Genomic DNA, 18474 nt, shown 5'->3' with positions numbered 1-18474 from the left:
TCGTCTGATAAACACCATCAGAGGAACCCAATTAGTTTTTGGTGGATTCTAATCCATTGGTAAAAGACTTAATCAAGTTTAATCAGGAGATTTTTGAGATGTTTTGAGCTGGTATCTAGACTTAAAAGGTTGGTTATTGAATCATACTCAAAAGTCTGGATTTCACGAGTATGTGATGAAGGACATGAGTCATGGACTTACTGTCACGTATTCAATGAAATCAATACCGTTTGGAAGAAATTGGAAATTTCAGCTTTGTGCGTATCTACTAACAAGTAAATGTTTTTGCATACTCACTTGTCAAATTTAATCAAGATGTTTTTTACAAGAAGGGGATGAATTTAGATGATTATGTATTTTTATTTCTTATGGTGCTTATTGAATCTTTACTTTGTTTTGATATTAAACTCAAACCCGATTGTCTCTACATATATATCAGTTCCAGATACCTATGCCTAATAAAAAAAATAATTAACTAAGATATATGAATGTTTCCAAATTGACACACACACACACCTAAAACTTATACAGCATTCTCTTAGTAATTAATTAGTTTGGCCTAAGTCTAAAGCTTTCAGGGTTGGGGTTGTATATAATGTCCAAATATAAATTAATTTGTATAAAATCATTTTCAAATGTCACCCGTATATATGTACAAGTCAATCCCACCGCCTTCTAGGCAATCACATTGTAAACATATGTAAGCCGCTAAGGATTTCTATTTGTTTAATATTTGGAGCTTCGATCCATCAGAAAGAATATTGGAGCTTTGAAAAAAGGTCAATTAATTAACACACTATTCACTGATAAGGACATGCTTCGTCATGTATGTATGCTACACAAGGTTATCTATGACCTCACTTCGAGCTTGTATGGTTTTCACAACTCAGTGTTCATCATGCTTATACTTATTTATTTACGTCAAGAATTATATCTTAGCTTACTTTTCTTGGTCTAGATTGATAATTTATTAGTGACAGGAAATAACAATGCAATAATGAATGACTTTCTGCATAAATTTGCAAACAGATTTGCACTTAAATTTTGGTACATTGACATCCACATCTCCAAACATGTTTTTACCATAGCACAAGAACATTAATGATGTGTTTTTACAGAAATTTGACATGGATAATACTAAGGAAGTCACTACACCAATGGCTACCAGTGTCGAATTGCACTTGAAAGAAGGTACTAATGCATTAGATCAACTGCACAAAGAAGTTTAGCAATCAAAATTCATATTATTGAATACAAATCTGGCTTTTCAAAAAAAAAAAAAACCTTCTAGAATTTGCATTCAAGTTTCCATTAACAGTACTGTTCTCAAATAAAAAAAATTTCTTGCTAGGCTTGTAAAACCTGTGTGAATAGTGGAATTTAGTGTGTGGTTTCTGATATAATTCGAGCCTGTTGCAGCCTCATTGTAACTGATGAGAGTTACAGTCAGAACTGAATAATAGCCTAAGGACCAGCTCCGATTACAACCCCCATTTTACTTCGGGTTACTAGCAGACTAGCCCCCCTGCAAACACCTGTTAGAACTGAAAACAGGGCAAATATTATGTTCCTGTTTCAAGTTCATACAAACTCACGATCCCTACTATAACCTGGCCCAAAAATAAGATAAAGCCAAATTCCTCCACAGCTGAAAAACAGAAAAAAAAAATTATAACTATATGAGTCACCCCAACAACAACCATCAAATAACACAATAGCAACATCCCTACTGAACTGCAGGACAAAGGCGAATGCAACAGCAGCAAGCTGAGCGTGTTATTTCGAGACCTGGCAGCAATCAATATTTCAAGTCCTATGGTTAAACCAGATATATCTACTATCATTCCATTAATATTCACCCAAAGTTAGGTCCACTCCAGAGTCCTCCCCCACACTCTTGAGTAGGCAAGCTTGTTACTCTCACAGAAACATACTCCTCCCCCCCCCCCCCCCCCCTCTGCGTTTGGTACCCCGTGACTCTGCATGAACAGAAATCATCAATCCTCCACCTCCAGCTCATCTTCTCCAAATCATTAAATCATTCTGCCTTAGCATCCCTGTTTTAGCCAGATTATCCGCCACATCATTTGCTTCTCTTTTTATGTGAATCACCTGCCAACCTTTCAAACACCCTTTAATCGACTTTGGGTAGGATGATGTTCCTCATCTGCCACGGAGCCTGTAAGGGATTTCTGGTACATTGAACGTCGTGAATATTGCAAACGCTTCCTGGACAGTCAATATTTCTGCGGATCGGCATCTCCCACTCTGATTGCTTTGGAAAAGATCAACTTGATCGTTCGCCTATCATCCCCCAATACCTCTCCAATCCCACTTCATCTAAATTAAAAATAAAATCTTAACATTATTATCAATTGTTTTTAGATCGATTTTTAATTAAAATATGAGATTAAATTCATTAAAATTGAAAGAAAACACTAAAATTATCATATTTAAATAATAAAAAGCCCAAAATTATAGTTTAAGGTAGAAGAATAAACCTGCATGGCCGGGTGGCAAGTGGTTACATCCACCCTTATCAAAATAAAGATGTCCTTTCCCTTCAAATTTCACCATCCTACTCATCCTTCCCTGTCGCCACGGGCACCGTGTATATCTTCTCTCTTCTTCCGCGTTTCCTTACTTTCTCTCTTTTTTGTTCAGTAAACTGTGTTTCTCTCCCATTTTAATGGACAAAATTTTCCAGGAAAGTTGCTGAAAAAAGCAACAGGAACCTATATTTCTCTTCGATTCTCGGGCTTTTAGTTGCATTTGGCTCCCAACGCATTCTTTTACCTCGATTTTGAAGTTGTAGCAAGACAACGATCGCCGTGGACCGGGATTTGATTGGTGATATCCTCGCCAACGAGACACAACACTCTCTTCCTGAAACCGGTTGTCTTGACAGCCTCTCTGACGAAGCGGAGAGGATATTGCAAAAATGGAAGGATGGTCTCCAATTTCAACATAACACCTACAATTGGGAAGATTTTCTGAGGCTGCTTGAGAACGTTGAGAAAGCACATGTTGGCAGCGTCTATTACGAGAAACTTCAAGAAGTTTTTCAAGTAATTGCTTTTTTTTTTTTGGAATTTAAGCATCATGCCCTACTAATCAAAGATACAAATTTTCTCAGGCCTGGAAAAACTCGGATGAGGAACCAAAGCCTAAGCTGGGGCTGCAATTTCAATACATGCATGATAAAGAGGCATAAAAAACAGATAGGCAGCTTGATTCTACAATGCAATTCTCCTAGTCCTCAAGGATAGCATCCATGAAAAGGTCATCATCTAAAAAGCTATTATATTACACTAGCCGGAGCATGTGGATAAACGCCATGCAGCTTATAGCATAATTTAAGAAAGAAAGAATCCGAGCTGAAGATTCAAGTTGCACCAATGGAGCTGTCTGTCTGGTTGCCTTCTTCAGTGGCAAGTTGAATCAACCCTACCAGCACCATACCAACATCAGAACTTAAGGATGTGTTCTCGCCTTCAGCCACAGCAGGGGGCAAAGTCTCCATCCCCATAGTTGTGGAAACAGTTGATGTTTCCTCACCTGTAGCTGTGAGAACAGTCGAAGCTTCCAAACCCAAGGTTGTGGGAATAGTCGAAGTTTCCTCAGTCACGGTTGTCGGAGTAGTTGGAATTTCCTCTGCCGAGGTTGTGAATAGTCAAAGTTTCCTCTCCCAAGGTTGTAGAATTAGTTGAAGTTTCCTCACCCAAGGTTTTGGGAATATTTGCAGTTTCCTCGCCCAAGGTGGTGGGAATAGTCGCAGTTTCCTCGCCCAAGGTTGTGGGAATAGTTGGAGTTTCCTCAGCCAAGGTTGTGGGAACAGCAAGAGTTTCTTCATGCAAGGTTGTGGGAATAGTTGTAGTTTCCTCAACCAAGGTTGCAGGAACGGTTGTAGTTTCCTCACCCATGGTTGTAGGAATGGTCGGAGTTTCCTTACCCAGGGTTGCAATGATGGTTGAAGTTTCGTCGCTAAAGGTTGGAGGAATGGCAGGAGTTTCTTCACCCAAGGTTGGAGGAATGACTGGAGTTTCTTCACCCAATGTTGTGCGTAGGTTAGGAGTTTCTTGGCCCAAGGTTATGGGAATGATAGGGGTTTCTTCTGCCAAGGTCACTGGATAGAAAGGAGTTTCTTCACCCAAGGTTGTGGGAACGCTAGTCGTTTCTTCAGCCAAGGTTGGGAGAACGCTAGGCGTTTCTTCATCCAAGGTTGTGAGAATGCTAGGAGTTTCTTCACCCAAGCTTGTAGGAATGCTAGGAGTTTCTTCACCCAAGCTTGTGGGAATGCTAGGAGTTTCATGACCTAAGGTAGCCATGCTTGAAGTTTCCTCACCTAGACTTATATTAACCATTGAGGTTTCCTCACCCAAGGTTGTGGTGATGGTTGAAGTTTCTTTGCTCAAGGTTGTGGCAATAAATGAATCTTCCTCACCCATGGTTGTGGCAACTGTTGAGGTTTGCTCACTAATAGTTGTAACAACTGTTGAAAATTGTTCACCTACAGTTGTGGGCAACCATAAAAGATTGGTCACCAATAGTTGTAGCAACACCCATAGTTCCCTCACCTGTAGTAGAGGCAATGGGCAATGTTTCCTCTTACATGGTTGTGTCAATGACTGAAGTTCCATCACCTAAGGTTGTGGGAATGGCCCAAGTGTATACACCAAAGGATGAGGCTATCATTGAAGATTCCTCATGGAAAGTTGTAGCAATGGATAAAGTTTCCTCACCAAGGGTTGAAACCATGAAAGAAGCTTCCTCTCCTAGGCTTCCGGAAATGAGTGAACTTTCACTCAGTGATGAGGCAACAAGTCCATGGTCCCCACCTAGGGCTGAAGCCATGAGTGGACTCTCCTCAGCTAGGGTCGGAGCATACAATTGAATGATTCAGATATAGTGTAGGTGAGTTGATAATTTACAGCCACCGACCCAAAGATGTTGAACTTTCCAGCACTATTGTAGGCAACTTCTGCATCCGATGATCTTCTAAAAACAACTCTGGCACAGCAGGTTTCACGATCAACTTCTGTCTCAGATTCCTTTAATGGTCCAAAGTGCTTGAACATCTTATTTAGCTTTGTTTCTGAAGGAACAGAAGTAATCTCAGAGAAGTTCATTACAAGTTCTGCTGGGGCCCTCTCATCAACACAGCCAGGGGGTTTTTCTGCTGTCAGATCATGATTGACATCAGAATATCGTTTCCGTGACTTACGGCCTTTTTGAAGTGGTTTCTTTAATTCAACAGGCACAATTTGATATTGTCCCCTTCCATTTCCATGTAATGGGTGCTCTTCGGAACGATTTTGGACTATTCTGTCTGTCCAATAAGTGTCATTCATGTCCTCAAACTCAAAAGTTCCTGGGGGCCCAAAGATAGAATTGGGTGACTTCTTCCTTTTGCCACCTGCTTTGTCCCCAGGAAGCTGATCCACAACCAATGAGTCTCTGAAATCAGAAAAAAAGCTAATAAAATTATTGAAAGAACTGTAACTTGTGATCGGCTCACTTGCTGCCAAGTGAAGTTGTGGTAGCAACTCATCCAGTGATGAGTATTCAGTTGTAACATTCATCCTCTTTCGCTGGGCATCTTCAGAATTGTCAAAGGGAACATCATATCCATCTGCAGCAGGATTTTCACTGCCTCCATCAAGCTTACCCTTTGGAATCAACGGAGATCCAGTCATTGGGCTAGTAGCTCTATGGATACATTCACCAATTTTGAAGGATGGCTTTGGGGAATGAGATGTGGTTGAAGACACTTTGGCAAGGGAAATTGTCTTCCTCCCTTCCAGCACCACTGAGTCGCCGAAGGAATCAACAGCCTTTCTTTTCTTGCCAGATGATGAAGAAGGGAGCCTATTAGCTATCCCATCAGTCCCATTTTCAATATCAGGACAATAAAATGTCTCACCCATCAATTCAGACAAGGTTCTTTCCATTTTACTAGGATATAATCCATCCCTCAGATTATGCTTACGTTTAAGGAAAAAGCTTCTCTGAGATTTTGAAGTCTCCTGGCCAGTGGAAATTTGCTCCGCAACTGTATCCATAGGAGTTGTATGCTCAATTTCCTCGCCAAAGTACATATTCTCTTCAGAATGTGCGGTATTTGCTTCGTTTTCATTTAACCCTCCACAGAATTGGAATTCGGGCGGTTGATGATAACCTTTTAAACGATAGAATGCCAACAATTGGGCTTTCAGCAACTACAAGGTCAAGCCAATCACCCCCACCAGATGGAGACTCTGCTAAGGCTTTCATGTAGTCAACTAATTTGTCAGGTTCAAAAGAACTAGCACTCAAAGACACATCAACACCATCTCTTATACTTGATTAGCTGAAATCCCGTATTCTCAACTTTTTGAAATGTTATGTTGTCATAGGCGTCCTGCGGCATGCAAGAGCAAGCCAAACCTAGCTCTACCCGTCTTGAGACTTATTCGAAATCACAATTGACCGCATTCTGGAATGACTCTGAATTACTCTGCTTCTCTATCTGAGAGATATGAGTTCGAAATGGCTTCAAAAAGGATGCTTCATTCCAAGCAAAAGTTCGATCCCCAAAGTAGGCAACCAAAAAGCAATCCTCCTTATGATACTTCACCGCCTTCTCGGAAGCATCTGATGGATCAAATATCTGTCCTGGCCACCATGGATGGCTCCTCACCTTACCCCAGATTAAACAAGGCACAGAAAACTCACCTTCTTCCTCTGACATCAGCCGGTACTTAGCTTGATGGACCTTTACTGCACTCGCAGACTTTAGAGCTGTCCGTTTGACAGTCTTTTCATCAATGTTAGTCGGCTGTTCAGAATCAGTATCATGTTCTTCAACTTCCATTTCTTGCACTTGGTCTAAACCATCTTGTTCAGCACAAGTAACTTGTTCGTCAACACACATATCTTGCCCTACACCTGAATCATCCTCAGAAGCTGAACTCTTAGCTAGCTGATCTTCATTTCCCGAGGAATGTAAGACCTTATCTGAAGCAACAGAGGTAGATATTTGGTTTGAAACATTGTTATTGACCTTCAATACTTCACCTCCATCACTACTAACAAATGCATCTTTATGGTGACCCAACAATTCTGAACCTTCACATGCATTTTTGTGATTTTCAGTGCCAACGCCCACTGTCTCAACTTTAATAGAATCTCTTGAACTTTAACATCTTGCTCTGCATCACAACCAACAATTTTGGCATCAGAATTCTGGTTTTCAACATCCATTGCTTCCACCATACTTAAATCAACTTCCTCTCCCCTGTCAATATCTGTGCCAGCCCTTAAGCTTTGGTCATTTACCGTAGCATGATTTTCAATGATCTAGCGCCTGGTAATTTTGTCTAAGCAGATTTGGGCAGACAAGAAATTCAGATGAGGAATGGTAATGCTGGCTACCTTCTTCCAAGAAAAAGAAAGAGGATAATACCTGGTGGTGATGATGTATTTGAGCAAGACCAACTTCGTTTAAACAGAGCCGGTAACAATCACGATCGCTCGAGTTTAAAGGTCAAAATTTAATCCGAACCAGAAGTACTTTTATATTAGTTATAATGTCTAGTCTTCTAACATTAAATAACCAATTCTTTCACTGCAGGATGCTTAATCATGGGTTTTCCTCATCACCAACTTTACTCTGGAATTCCATTCATTGGTTTTGGACCATCTTTCCTCCAAAACTCACCCTCATTACTCGCTCATTGCGATACATGTGCTTTGCCAATCGGCTTGCTTTCGGTTTGTTTGTGCTCTAAATATTTGGAGAAGCAAGATAGGAACAGACGAGGAAACCCCACGGGTCAATATGGGGGCAGTGCCGGTAGCCTTGATCAAGTTCATGTGGTACCATAGCTTGCCACAATCACAATCAGGTTTTAGCCGCCAAATTTTGCTGTACTACCTTGACAATGCTTTCTATCGTTATCAATGTATCCATGGTTGTGAGTTTAAGCGCAGTTTGCTATAGACAGTAAAGTCAGCTGGTATAAAGCATGTGATTATTGGGGTTAGAAATTACTCTGGAGGAATTAATTAGCTTGTTTTTTTTTTTTTTTGCTCAGCATTTAATTAGTTAGGTTACTAAGAGGAAAAGGGGGTGACTATAAAGATGGTTGAGTATATATTTCAAAAATTATTTTCTGGTACAACAATCGATGAATCATTACTGATTTCCTCCAAATTCTGTCATCATACATAGAATTCAGCTCTCCCTGATGCCAGCCATATGGCTGGCATGATTCGCTTAGTGGCTTTTGTACCATACCACACCAATTTAACTGGGCAGGGCAAGCTCAGCTCACAGGTGGGTCAGCTGGAAGTTACTTTATTGTATCAAATATACAATGTCAATTTGATAATGTTCTTAAAATTGTGCATTACTTTTCTTTACTTCCTATTGCAGGCTCAATCCAAAAATGAAGCAGCTAGAGTGAAGGCTCCTCAAGAGGCATACAAAGAACTTTAAAATGCTAGGCAAGAAGCCTTGCAGAAAAAGAAGGCAGAAAGGAAACAGATGCTAGAGGAGGCTGATCGCAAAGCTCAGTACAGAAGCGGTTCGCAAGAAAGAAGCAAAAGATCGTGCTCGTCAGATGAAGAGAGCAATGCCAAGAATGAAGATGATCCGTGGGCATTAGATGTTTTCATTTTTCAATAGGCACCCGACTGCACTCTATGAATATGAATCCTCACTGTAGTTAGGCGTTATTGGCTTTTGCAGGCTATTAGTTCCTGGGTTTCAGTTTCCTCACAGCAATGTATTTTTTAGTTCTGACAACATTAGCTGCTCTCCAACATCACAACATTGTGGGTTTTGAATGTAGCAGAAGACGATGCTTCAGAAACACGATGAAATTTTCCTCCATGGATGACATTTCACCATTGTTTGCTTCAATTCTGAAGGAATGATAATGATGTTCTTGATTATTTCCTTGGTTTCCCTCTTGCTACTAGTTTACAAAAGCCAATCTTAGATATCTTTGTGATCAGTTGGGCACTCAATTTTTCAGACAAGTCTAATGATTGTTCTAGAAAGGCTTTCGATCGGAATCATCAAAAATTTCATTCTGATATGATAGTTTTCTTTCTAGAAGGGGACAACCAACTCCCATCGTTGGACAGAATCAAAATATTCCGTTTAAAGCACCTACCAATGAGTAAACTTCATAGTTATGTTCAATTTCACTGTCAAGGTGGGTCTGACTGGGCACAGACCACACACACAAGCCATTCCCAGTCCATCATCTTGAAGTCCTTTCGACCTCAATTGAACAAACGTGCCTCTCATGGACTTGACTCTTCGCTACATAAATTCCATAAAAAATTACATTCTCGTATTTTTATGTTCTTTTTGAATTATTTAACGGGCACCGACTAAAAGAATTCCCCTTTTTGAGGTCCAGGAAACTGTAGGCGAAACATCCTTTATGGTTTAATCGGAAACTCATGCGATTCACTTCTTTTCCATCGTAAAGCTGATAAAGCGGTTCTAGGAACGAAAGCCATTTGAAACGTCGTAAAATAAATGGAGAATTGTTTTTATTTTTAATAAAAATATTTAAAATTGTTTTTGAAAATTTAAAAAACTTAAATTTACTTTGTTTTGATCTTATAGTTTAAATTTCCTTCCTTATATTTATATTTTTTTTTTGGATTTTACATTATACTATATTATGTTACTTTAATTATATATGTTTGTTATTTTTTTAGGGGCCGGATGAGTACGAATATCGTGGATCAGAACACTTTGAGGTATCATATTTCACTTACTTCAACCATTCGAGCTATTTTTTTGAAGAGACAATTTTTGTGTGAAAATGATTATTGGAGCAATCTAAATGCCATACCCATACAATTAGGGACATGTGTTATATAGCTAATAATACAGCAGGAATGATTTCGCACTGTTGGGACATGTCATATATAGCTAAGAATCAGCTGATATTTATAGATTCACAAAAGAGATGTATCCACAATACGTACTTTTCATTATCATGCTTCTAGATTTTTTCCTCTTCAGGTTTCTCCGCCCTCTCTCATTGCTTACTTACTCTATTCATTTCATCTTCTTCTCCTCTTTTTTCCACTGCTCTTTTTTTTTTTTTTTGAATTTTGTTTTTGTTTTGTTTCTTTCTTCTGGTGCCTTTTTATTCATTCTTTATTCATTGATTTGCGAGGTGATGTTCTTCTTGATTTCTTTATCTTTTGTATTTTCTTTTACATTTTTTTCTTATTTCATGTGATTTGACTGTTTTTAACTTTTGTGAATTTAACTTTTTTTTTTGCTTTACAGATTGATTTGGTTTGTTATTTGTTTTAACTTGATTATTTACTTGATGTTCAAGATTTAGTTTAGTTTAATTTGTTCTTTTGCATTGTTTTTTATTTTTTGTATGTTTGATTTCCATTATGTAAGATGTTTTATCTCCACCGTAAAAGAATTGATTGACTAGAAATTTAGTGCCAACACCAAGAAACTTTAAGTCAACAATCAACATTGTTTTTTTATGGTAAAAATAAATTCATGATATTATTTTTTTTGAAACCATGATATCATATTATTTTATTACTTCATTCATTGTGCTTTCAACTATCATGATTATTGGTTTATAACTTTCATGTGCTTTCTTCGTGAAAAAAATTCCACATAATGTACATTCTTAAAAAATATTTTATTTACAATTTCTTTACTAATTTTTAAATTTATTGCTTTCAATTGAAAAGTTGTAATCTTTGATTTTCCATGCGACCTTTGCTGCTCTTATCAGTCATATATACCTCAATCGCTTGTTAATTTTGTGTATTTAGTAGTTAATGTGATATGTCCAGCCAATATAAATAGATATCATGCATTTTGTCCGTGATTTGCCTGGACAAGATAAATAGATATAAATAGTGATTGGCAACATAACTATTTGAATTTTTGACAAATCAAGTGACTTTTCTATTAAAATTTGCATTCAGGTTTTCATTAACAATATTGTTCTCAATTAATAAAACCTGTATGCATAGTGGAATATTTGTGTAGAATTTCTGAGATATTTATACATATATATAGAGGGAGAGAGTTGGATTTTAGTGTTAAAATAATATATTAATTTTCCTTAACGAGTTAGATGGTCACTAAATGGTGTCATCCAGATTAAAGATAAAATTTTATTGTAAATTACTCTTAAATTAATTTTTAATTAAAATGTGAGATTAAATTAATTAAAATTAATATGAGAAAAACTAAAACATCCGTACTTAAATTATTAAACCAAGTGACAAAGAGGTTACATAGTTAGGAAATGATCACCTTTATAAAAATAAATAGACATAATATCTAGAAAAGATCTTAAATTATTTTTAAAAAATTAAATAAATTTTTATATTTTTATATTTTTATTTTGAATCAAATAAATTTTTATATTTTTATTTTAAGTCAAATAAACCACTATAACTAATGATTGACTTAATTAAAATATCATTTGTTATTTTATATTACGTGATATTAACGTGATATATTGACATATTATAATTAGTGATGATATGACATGTTGATATATTATAATTGATAATGATATGATATATTAATTTGATATAATAACATAATTATGTAGTATTTTTTACTTTTTTTATTAATATCATATCAGTAATATATAAATATAAAATGATAAAATATATTTTAATTAATAGTAATTAATTATTAATTATAAAAAATTTATTTGATTTAAAATAAAAATATAAAATTTATTTAATTAAATATAATAAAAATAAAAATTTATTTAACATTTTTAAATAATTTAAAAAATTTATTTAAACATTATGTGAAATAAATATATAGGATAATAATCCTTTCCTTTCGAATCTCAACACTCCTACTTTCTTAGTCATGCTTCCCTCGAGCCACGTGGCACCGCGTGTACCTTCTCTTCCTACAGGGTTTCTTAACTCTGTTAGAAATCTCTCTCTTTTTCATTTTCCGGGAAATTAGTAAAAGCACTAACCTTTACGGGCAAATTCTCTTTTCCCTAGCGTGATCTCAGGTGCTTTTCTCTTTTGTTAAAAAACACGTAACTTAGTCAAAGTTTGAAACGTCATGCTAAGAAAAAACAGAATAGCAATTACCGCAATAGTTATATAGTACATCAGAATATTTAATTTATTATTTAGAATATAATTGTTAAAAAAAATATTAAATTCAAATATTTCTTTTTCAAATAAAAAAAAAAACTTACAGTATAATAGATCAAATCAACGTCATCATGGTGTGTACTAAAGTCAATTTTACGTAGAATTCATCATCATTTACATATTTTTTTTCCCTACTTATCCTTCCCTCGCGCCACGGCGTTTACTCACAAGTCTCTTCCATGTATTTTTTTCCAGTTAACTGAGTTTTGCTGTAAAAGAATTTCCATGAAAGTTAGTGAAAAAAAACAAATTCATTTTTCTTTTTTAATCATTTGATACGTCGAGAACCTATATGTCTCGGGATTTTAGGTTCATTTTGCTCCCTACGCATTCTAATTTTACCTCGACTCTTTAATTAAAGCAAGACAACGATCGCCGCCCATGGACCGGGACTTGATTAGTGGCAGCCTCGTTAAGGAGACACAACACTCGCTACCTGAAACCAGTTGTCTTGACAGCCTCTCTGACGAAGCAGAGAAGATACTGCAAAATAGGAAGTACGGTCTTCAATTTCAACAACCAGATAATAACTACAATTGGGAAGATTTGCGGGGGCCATTCAAGAATGTTGATCTTTTTGATGCAGTTTCTGTCGAAGCCAATTTTGGCAGACAAGAAATTCAAGTGGCTTATGGTCATGCTAGCTACCTTCGTCCAAGAAAAAGGAAGAGGCTAAGAATTGGTGATGACGTTGTATTTGAGCAAGACCAACTTCATTTTGAAGCAAACAAAGGCAGTAATGGCTCGAATTTAAAGGTCAAAATTGAATCTGAACCAACAGTTCTATTTTAGTGATAATGTCTAGTCTTGTAACATCTAAATAACCAAATTCTTTTAGTGCAGGATGCTTTAGCATGGGTTTTCCTCATCAACAACTTTACCCTGGAACTCCCCTCAGTGGTTTTCGATCAGCTTTCCTCCAAACATCACCCTGTGTACGCGCTCATTTTGATGTTGATATCGTCCATAACATTAATGGCTTGCATTGGTGAGCTCATTTACAAAGGTAAAAAGGAAAGAGTTATTTGGCAGTGGAGAGACAGAGTACCTTGGTTTTATTGTCCAAGAACTGGCAAGCCTTTTGGTACCCTCTGGGAGATGATCGGATTGGCTTGTGCTGTCCTTCAGTGTATTCCTACAATCATCAATTATTCTTATATTCACCGACATGGTGACGGCCCTATCAAAACATGTGCTTTGCCAATCCTGTTTGCATTCGGTTTGTTGTGCTCTAAATATTTGGAGAAGCCACACAGGAACAGTGGAGGAAACCCTACTGGTCAATATGGGGGCAGCACCGGTGGCCTTAATCAAGTTCGTGTGGTACCGTAGCTTTCCACAATCACAACCAAGGCTTTTGGCCCCTAAATTTTGTTCTATCGTCTTGTAAATTGTTCTCACATGCTTTCAGCATAAACCAATTGTGTTTTCTTTATGCTTCTACCATTAGTAATGAATCCATGGCAGTGAGTTTAAGAGGAAGAGGAGGTGACTGTAAAGATGGTTGAGACAAGGCTCCATCGATTGATTTACCTCATTTGATGATTATACCGAAAGTTCGACTGTCATTCCATCCTCATTAGAGAGAATGCAAGATTGAACTCTATTTGAAGAATAAGATAGAATAGAAAGAAAGGGAAATTATATTTCAAGAATTACTTGTACAATAATGGATGTATCATTATTCATTTCCTCCAAATTTTACATTATACATCTTTATTGTCCCTCAAAAAGGGACTAATAATCATGATTGAGCAAAATTCTGTACAGTAAAAATATTCTATTTTCTGAATAATGTAGCCGGTACAAAAGTTTTGAACCTGATTGATCGCCTACTCCGGCGAGAAAGCTAATCAATGCATGCGTTTTTGGACTGGTACATTATCAAATCCTTGACATTTGGCTCTGCTTGCTGCATGATGCACTTGTTAGAGTACAGTTTGTCTGTCCAGTCAACGCTGGTTCCTTTATCAGCCCAATCAATCAAAGCCCATCTCCACTCATTAGTCCGCCAATTAAATGGTCTTCATCGGACCGTTCAATGCTCTTTTTGGTTAGCCCAGCTTCCCTTTAAACTACTCTCTTTCTCTCGGCTTTCCTATCCCTTTTAAACTACTCTCCTTCCTTCCCTTGGCTTTCCTATCCCCTTTTGTCTTTCCCTCTTGGTAGTTAAGATGTGATGGTTTGCCAGTTGGACACTCAAAAGAAAATGAAAACCCTTCAGAGAAAGTATAATAATCTTTTAACTATTCTTCTTTTTGGCATGCATTTTTCTCTCTGAAACATCCATCTCCTTTCCGAGTACGACTCGCTTTATGTTTCTGTTCTTCTTTTTAGGTTACTTGATGGTCTTCCGCGTAGTTTCCAGATATTTTTCTCCTATCTAAGTGAACGAATGCAATTTGAAAGCGTCGAAAAAAGAAATTGAAAAAAAGAAAAGAACGGAGAGTCATTTGAATGAGGACGCTGAAGTGAAGGAGAAGCACTCGTCGGAGGAAAAATGGAGTAAATCGATGAGAGTTAGTGGTGACCTCTGGCAGCGGAGAGGGAGGATTCCCAACGTCAGGAAGCGGAAAGTGAGGCTTCCCGTTTACAAGTTTGCTGCTACGCGCCGCCACATCAGTCAGGTCCGTCGGATTTTAAATCCCAGTTCCTGATTTCGAAACTTCCTATTGCTTTATCACGTGAGTTCGCATTGAAAGTAGACTTTTTATTTTAAAAATACATATTTTGTCAGACACATAAAAATTATTATATTTTTTTTCTCTTGCATTTAAAAAAATATATTTCTATCTTCCCTCTTACCCGCCGGTTACCCCATATTTAATCTTGGGAGTTCAAAGTGTTTTATCTTTTTTTATTATCATTTTGAATTTAATAAAGATGAAATTTTGTTATTATTATTGTCTTATAATTGTGAGACGTTTGGAAATTAACAAAAATTTTTGAGGGAATGTAAGGATTTTGAATCTAATTAAAAATAAAATTCTTTTAATGTTAATCTGAAGTTTTTAGATCTTATAGTTCACATTAGTGTAAAAAATATTTTATTTTTAATAAAAATATTTAACTTTGGTTTTTAGAATTTAAAAATATTATTATTCAATTAAAATAAGTGATTTTTTTAAAGTAAAAGTAGTAAAAAAAGTCATAAATGCAAGAGAAAAAACATGATAACAGAAAAAAGGCTAAAAAACATTAAAAGAAAATCTCAAAAAAATTGAAATATTCAAATTCTTTTATTTGCAGGATTTTGTTAAGGCAATTGTTGAAGACATATATAAACCGATAACAGGCTGTCGTCTCGAAGTCATTTCGGTATTATATTTCACTTACTTCAATCATTCAAACTATTTTTTAAAAAAATAATTCTTTATTTTATTGTAATTATAAATAGAAATAATGTTGATATATGAAGCAAATAGAGGCAGTAACAATCAGGATTCAAAATTGAATCCAAACCAACAGTTTTACTTTGGTTACAATGTCTAGCCTCTAACATCTAAATAATCGAATTTTTTTAATGCAGGGTGCTTTACAGGAGCGGTACCGATTGCTAATGATAACGAACCAAATTTGGTCCGTCGAGAAATTGCTAATTATGATGAACCAAATTTGGTCCACCAAGAAATTCAAATGCTAGAGACTGCTGATGATGGTCCACTGTTAACGATTGCTGATGGTGTTGTATACCAACTTCCTAACAATCAAGATGACTGGCGTTTAAAGGTTAAACTTGAATCCAAATCAACAGTTTTAGTTTAGTTATAATGTCTAGTCTCTAACATCTAAGTAATCAAATTCTTTTAATGCAGGATGTTTTAGCATGGGTTTTCCCCATCTGCAACTTTACCCTGGAACTCCCTTCAACGGTTTTTGATCAGCTTTCCTCCAAAGATCACCCTCAATATGCACTCATTGCGATGTTATTTTCGTTCATAGCACTGATGTCTTGCATTGCTGAGCTTATTTTCAATGGTAAAATGGAAAGAGTTACTTGGCAGTGGAGAGACACAGTACCTTGGTTTTATTGTCGACCAACCGACAAGCTTTTTGGTACCCTGTAGGAGATCATTGGATTTGCTTGTGCTTTCCTTCAATGTGTTATTGCAGCCATCAATTATTCATTTATTTCTCGACATCTTGACGGCCCTATCAAAACATCTGCTTTGCCAATCCTCTTTGCATTCGGTTTGTTGTGCTCTAAATACTTCGAGAAGCCTGACCGAAACAGAGGAGGCAACCCCACGGATTAATATGGGGGCAGTGCCGATGGCCTTGATCAGGTTCTTGCGGTCCCGTGGCTGACCCCAAACACAATCAAAATAATTTCAAAGCTTTTTAAAAATAAAGTTATTTGTTGCGTCAATCTGAACTTTTTATCTAATAAGAAAACATTTAAAAATGTTTTTTTAGAATTTAAAAATATTAATTATTATTCAATTAAAATAAAAATGTAATATTTTTTAAATTATTATGTGTCATATAATTAAAAATTAATCTACAACAAGGCCACAATCCTAATAATTTAAAAAGGGATTATGGCATTTTGAAAAAAAAAAAACAGAGAAGGGATTATGGAAAGAAATCCATATCCTACTAATAATACAACAAAAAATCTATCTAAATTCAAAGGATCATGAAACTATGAAAGAAAGTTCCGGCCGTTTTTACTCTTCCGACTTCTAGAACCTTATCTCTTCCTACCGCATTTACTTAGAAGCCTCCCTTCTCTCTTTTCCTGAAAGCTGAGTGTTGCTACCACTTTGTTGAATATAACTTTTTGAGAAAGTTAGTGAAATAAAACAACAAACAAACAAAATCATTTTGCATCCGAACATTTGACTTATTAGTTAGTATATGATCTTTTTATTTAAATAACAAAATTCGAATCTCCCTTCTATTAATAACAAAAACTTACAAAAAAATGAACAAATTCATTTTTCTTTTGTTATTGAATACTTCAAGATATTTCCTCTGATTCTTGTGATTTATATGCCTTTGTGTCGTTTAAATAACGGAATAATCTTAAAAGAATCATTTTAGCTCTTACATAATTAATAAAATTTTAAAAAATTTATGCATTCTCACAATAATATAAGAAATTTACAATTCGACCTTTTGATGATTTACGTTCATTTATTAAAAAAAGAAAAAATTGTGAGAAATAACATTCCTTATAAGCTCAATTCAAAAATATTATTTTTTATAATTTTAATTATTTTTTGTCAATTTTTTGTATGACTTGACAATAATACCCTTTAAACAATTTCAGACAAATTAAAATGGTTTCAGTTTTCTCTCTCCCGCCATCCAGATAAAAATTTTAAAATTAAATATCGATTTCTCTCTCTACTCAAATATGTCTATCTTGTCATCCAATTCGCAAATATGACATCAAGCTCTTTCTTATTTTATTTTATTTTTTTGGATGGTGGATCTTGGGGTTCTTAAGGGCGATGAACAGCGATTTTGCTCTTTGCAGGCAGCGATTTTACTTAGGGAGAAAGAACAACTAAAGCATGTTTGATGAGTTTTATGGTGGTTCATGATTTTGTTGTGTCTGAGATTGGGATTATTGTTAAGCATGTGTGTTAGAGATTTTAATTTTTTTTATGAGATTTGAGTTGAAATTATTCAGAGAATATTTTGTAAAGAGAGTATATTTGTTTTTGTATAAGAGGAGTGAGCAATACCTCCCGATAGGGATATATTTTGTCTTGCTTTGGAAGGTTATGGAGTTTTGTAACCTATCTTTTATGAAATGCACAATTTCATGGTTTAACAAAAAAAAATATGTGTTTTAGGTTCTTGAGTTTATTGGTTTATTCATAGAACCCCAAAATTGAGTTTATTAGTTTTTAGGTATTACGTTACTTAATTATCGTGTGATTAGTTTTTAGTCATTACGTGATTGGTTTTAAGCATTACATGACTAGTTTTTATATATTGCGTGACTGATTTTTAGGCAATGCTTAAGTCACACAATGCTTTACATAATTCTATATTATTTAATTATTTTATAATTCTATTATAAATAGAAAAAATATATTTAATTATTTTATATTATTTTATTCCAACATAATGAAAATTATTCATCCAAATATAGCTTTAGATATGAAATTTTTGTCCTAGAAGAAGAATTTAAACTTAATTTTTACAAATAAGATAAATTAATTTACATATTTTATAATCAAATAATCAAATAAATAAATATATTTTAACATCATAAATATTTTATACTTAAATATTTAACTTCTTAATAAGCATATCTATTATCTACTTAAA

The 18474-nt window shown here is 35.4% G+C and overlaps 2 protein-coding genes, 1 long non-coding RNA gene and 1 pseudogene across 4 annotated transcripts; 2 read left to right on the top strand and 2 right to left on the bottom strand.

The window, feature by feature from the left end:
* LOC18607179 (integumentary mucin B.1) lies at positions 3386 to 4854 on the bottom strand. The gene is made up of 3 exons (XM_018114817.1): positions 4644 to 4854; positions 3722 to 4510; positions 3386 to 3654 (listed from the first exon to the last, which is right to left on the bottom strand). Exons 1-3 carry the CDS (start codon positions 4852 to 4854, stop codon positions 3386 to 3388), a joined length of 1269 nt encoding a protein of 422 aa, XP_017970306.1.
* Positions 4872 to 7254, bottom strand: LOC108660461 (annotated as a pseudogene).
* LOC18607177 lies at positions 12522 to 13815 on the top strand. The gene is made up of 2 exons (XM_018115188.1): positions 12522 to 12942; positions 13030 to 13815. Exons 1-2 carry the CDS (start codon positions 12568 to 12570, stop codon positions 13516 to 13518), a joined length of 864 nt encoding a protein of 287 aa, XP_017970677.1. The 5' UTR covers positions 12522 to 12567; the 3' UTR covers positions 13519 to 13815.
* On the top strand, positions 14460 to 16317 carry LOC18607176. Of its 2 annotated transcripts, none has more exons than XR_001926641.1 (4): positions 14460 to 14813; positions 15436 to 15504; positions 15716 to 15915; positions 16002 to 16317. It is a non-coding gene; the product is annotated as an uncharacterized LOC18607176 (long non-coding RNA). The 2 variants fall into 2 exon arrangements; XR_001926640.1 differs by having other exon boundaries at positions 14460 to 14870.

Source organism: Theobroma cacao, chromosome 2 (assembly GCF_000208745.1).
Source record: "Theobroma cacao cultivar B97-61/B2 chromosome 2, Criollo_cocoa_genome_V2, whole genome shotgun sequence".
NCBI lineage: Eukaryota > Viridiplantae > Streptophyta > Magnoliopsida > Malvales > Malvaceae > Theobroma > Theobroma cacao.
This window is presented reverse-complemented; position numbering and strand designations above follow the sequence as displayed.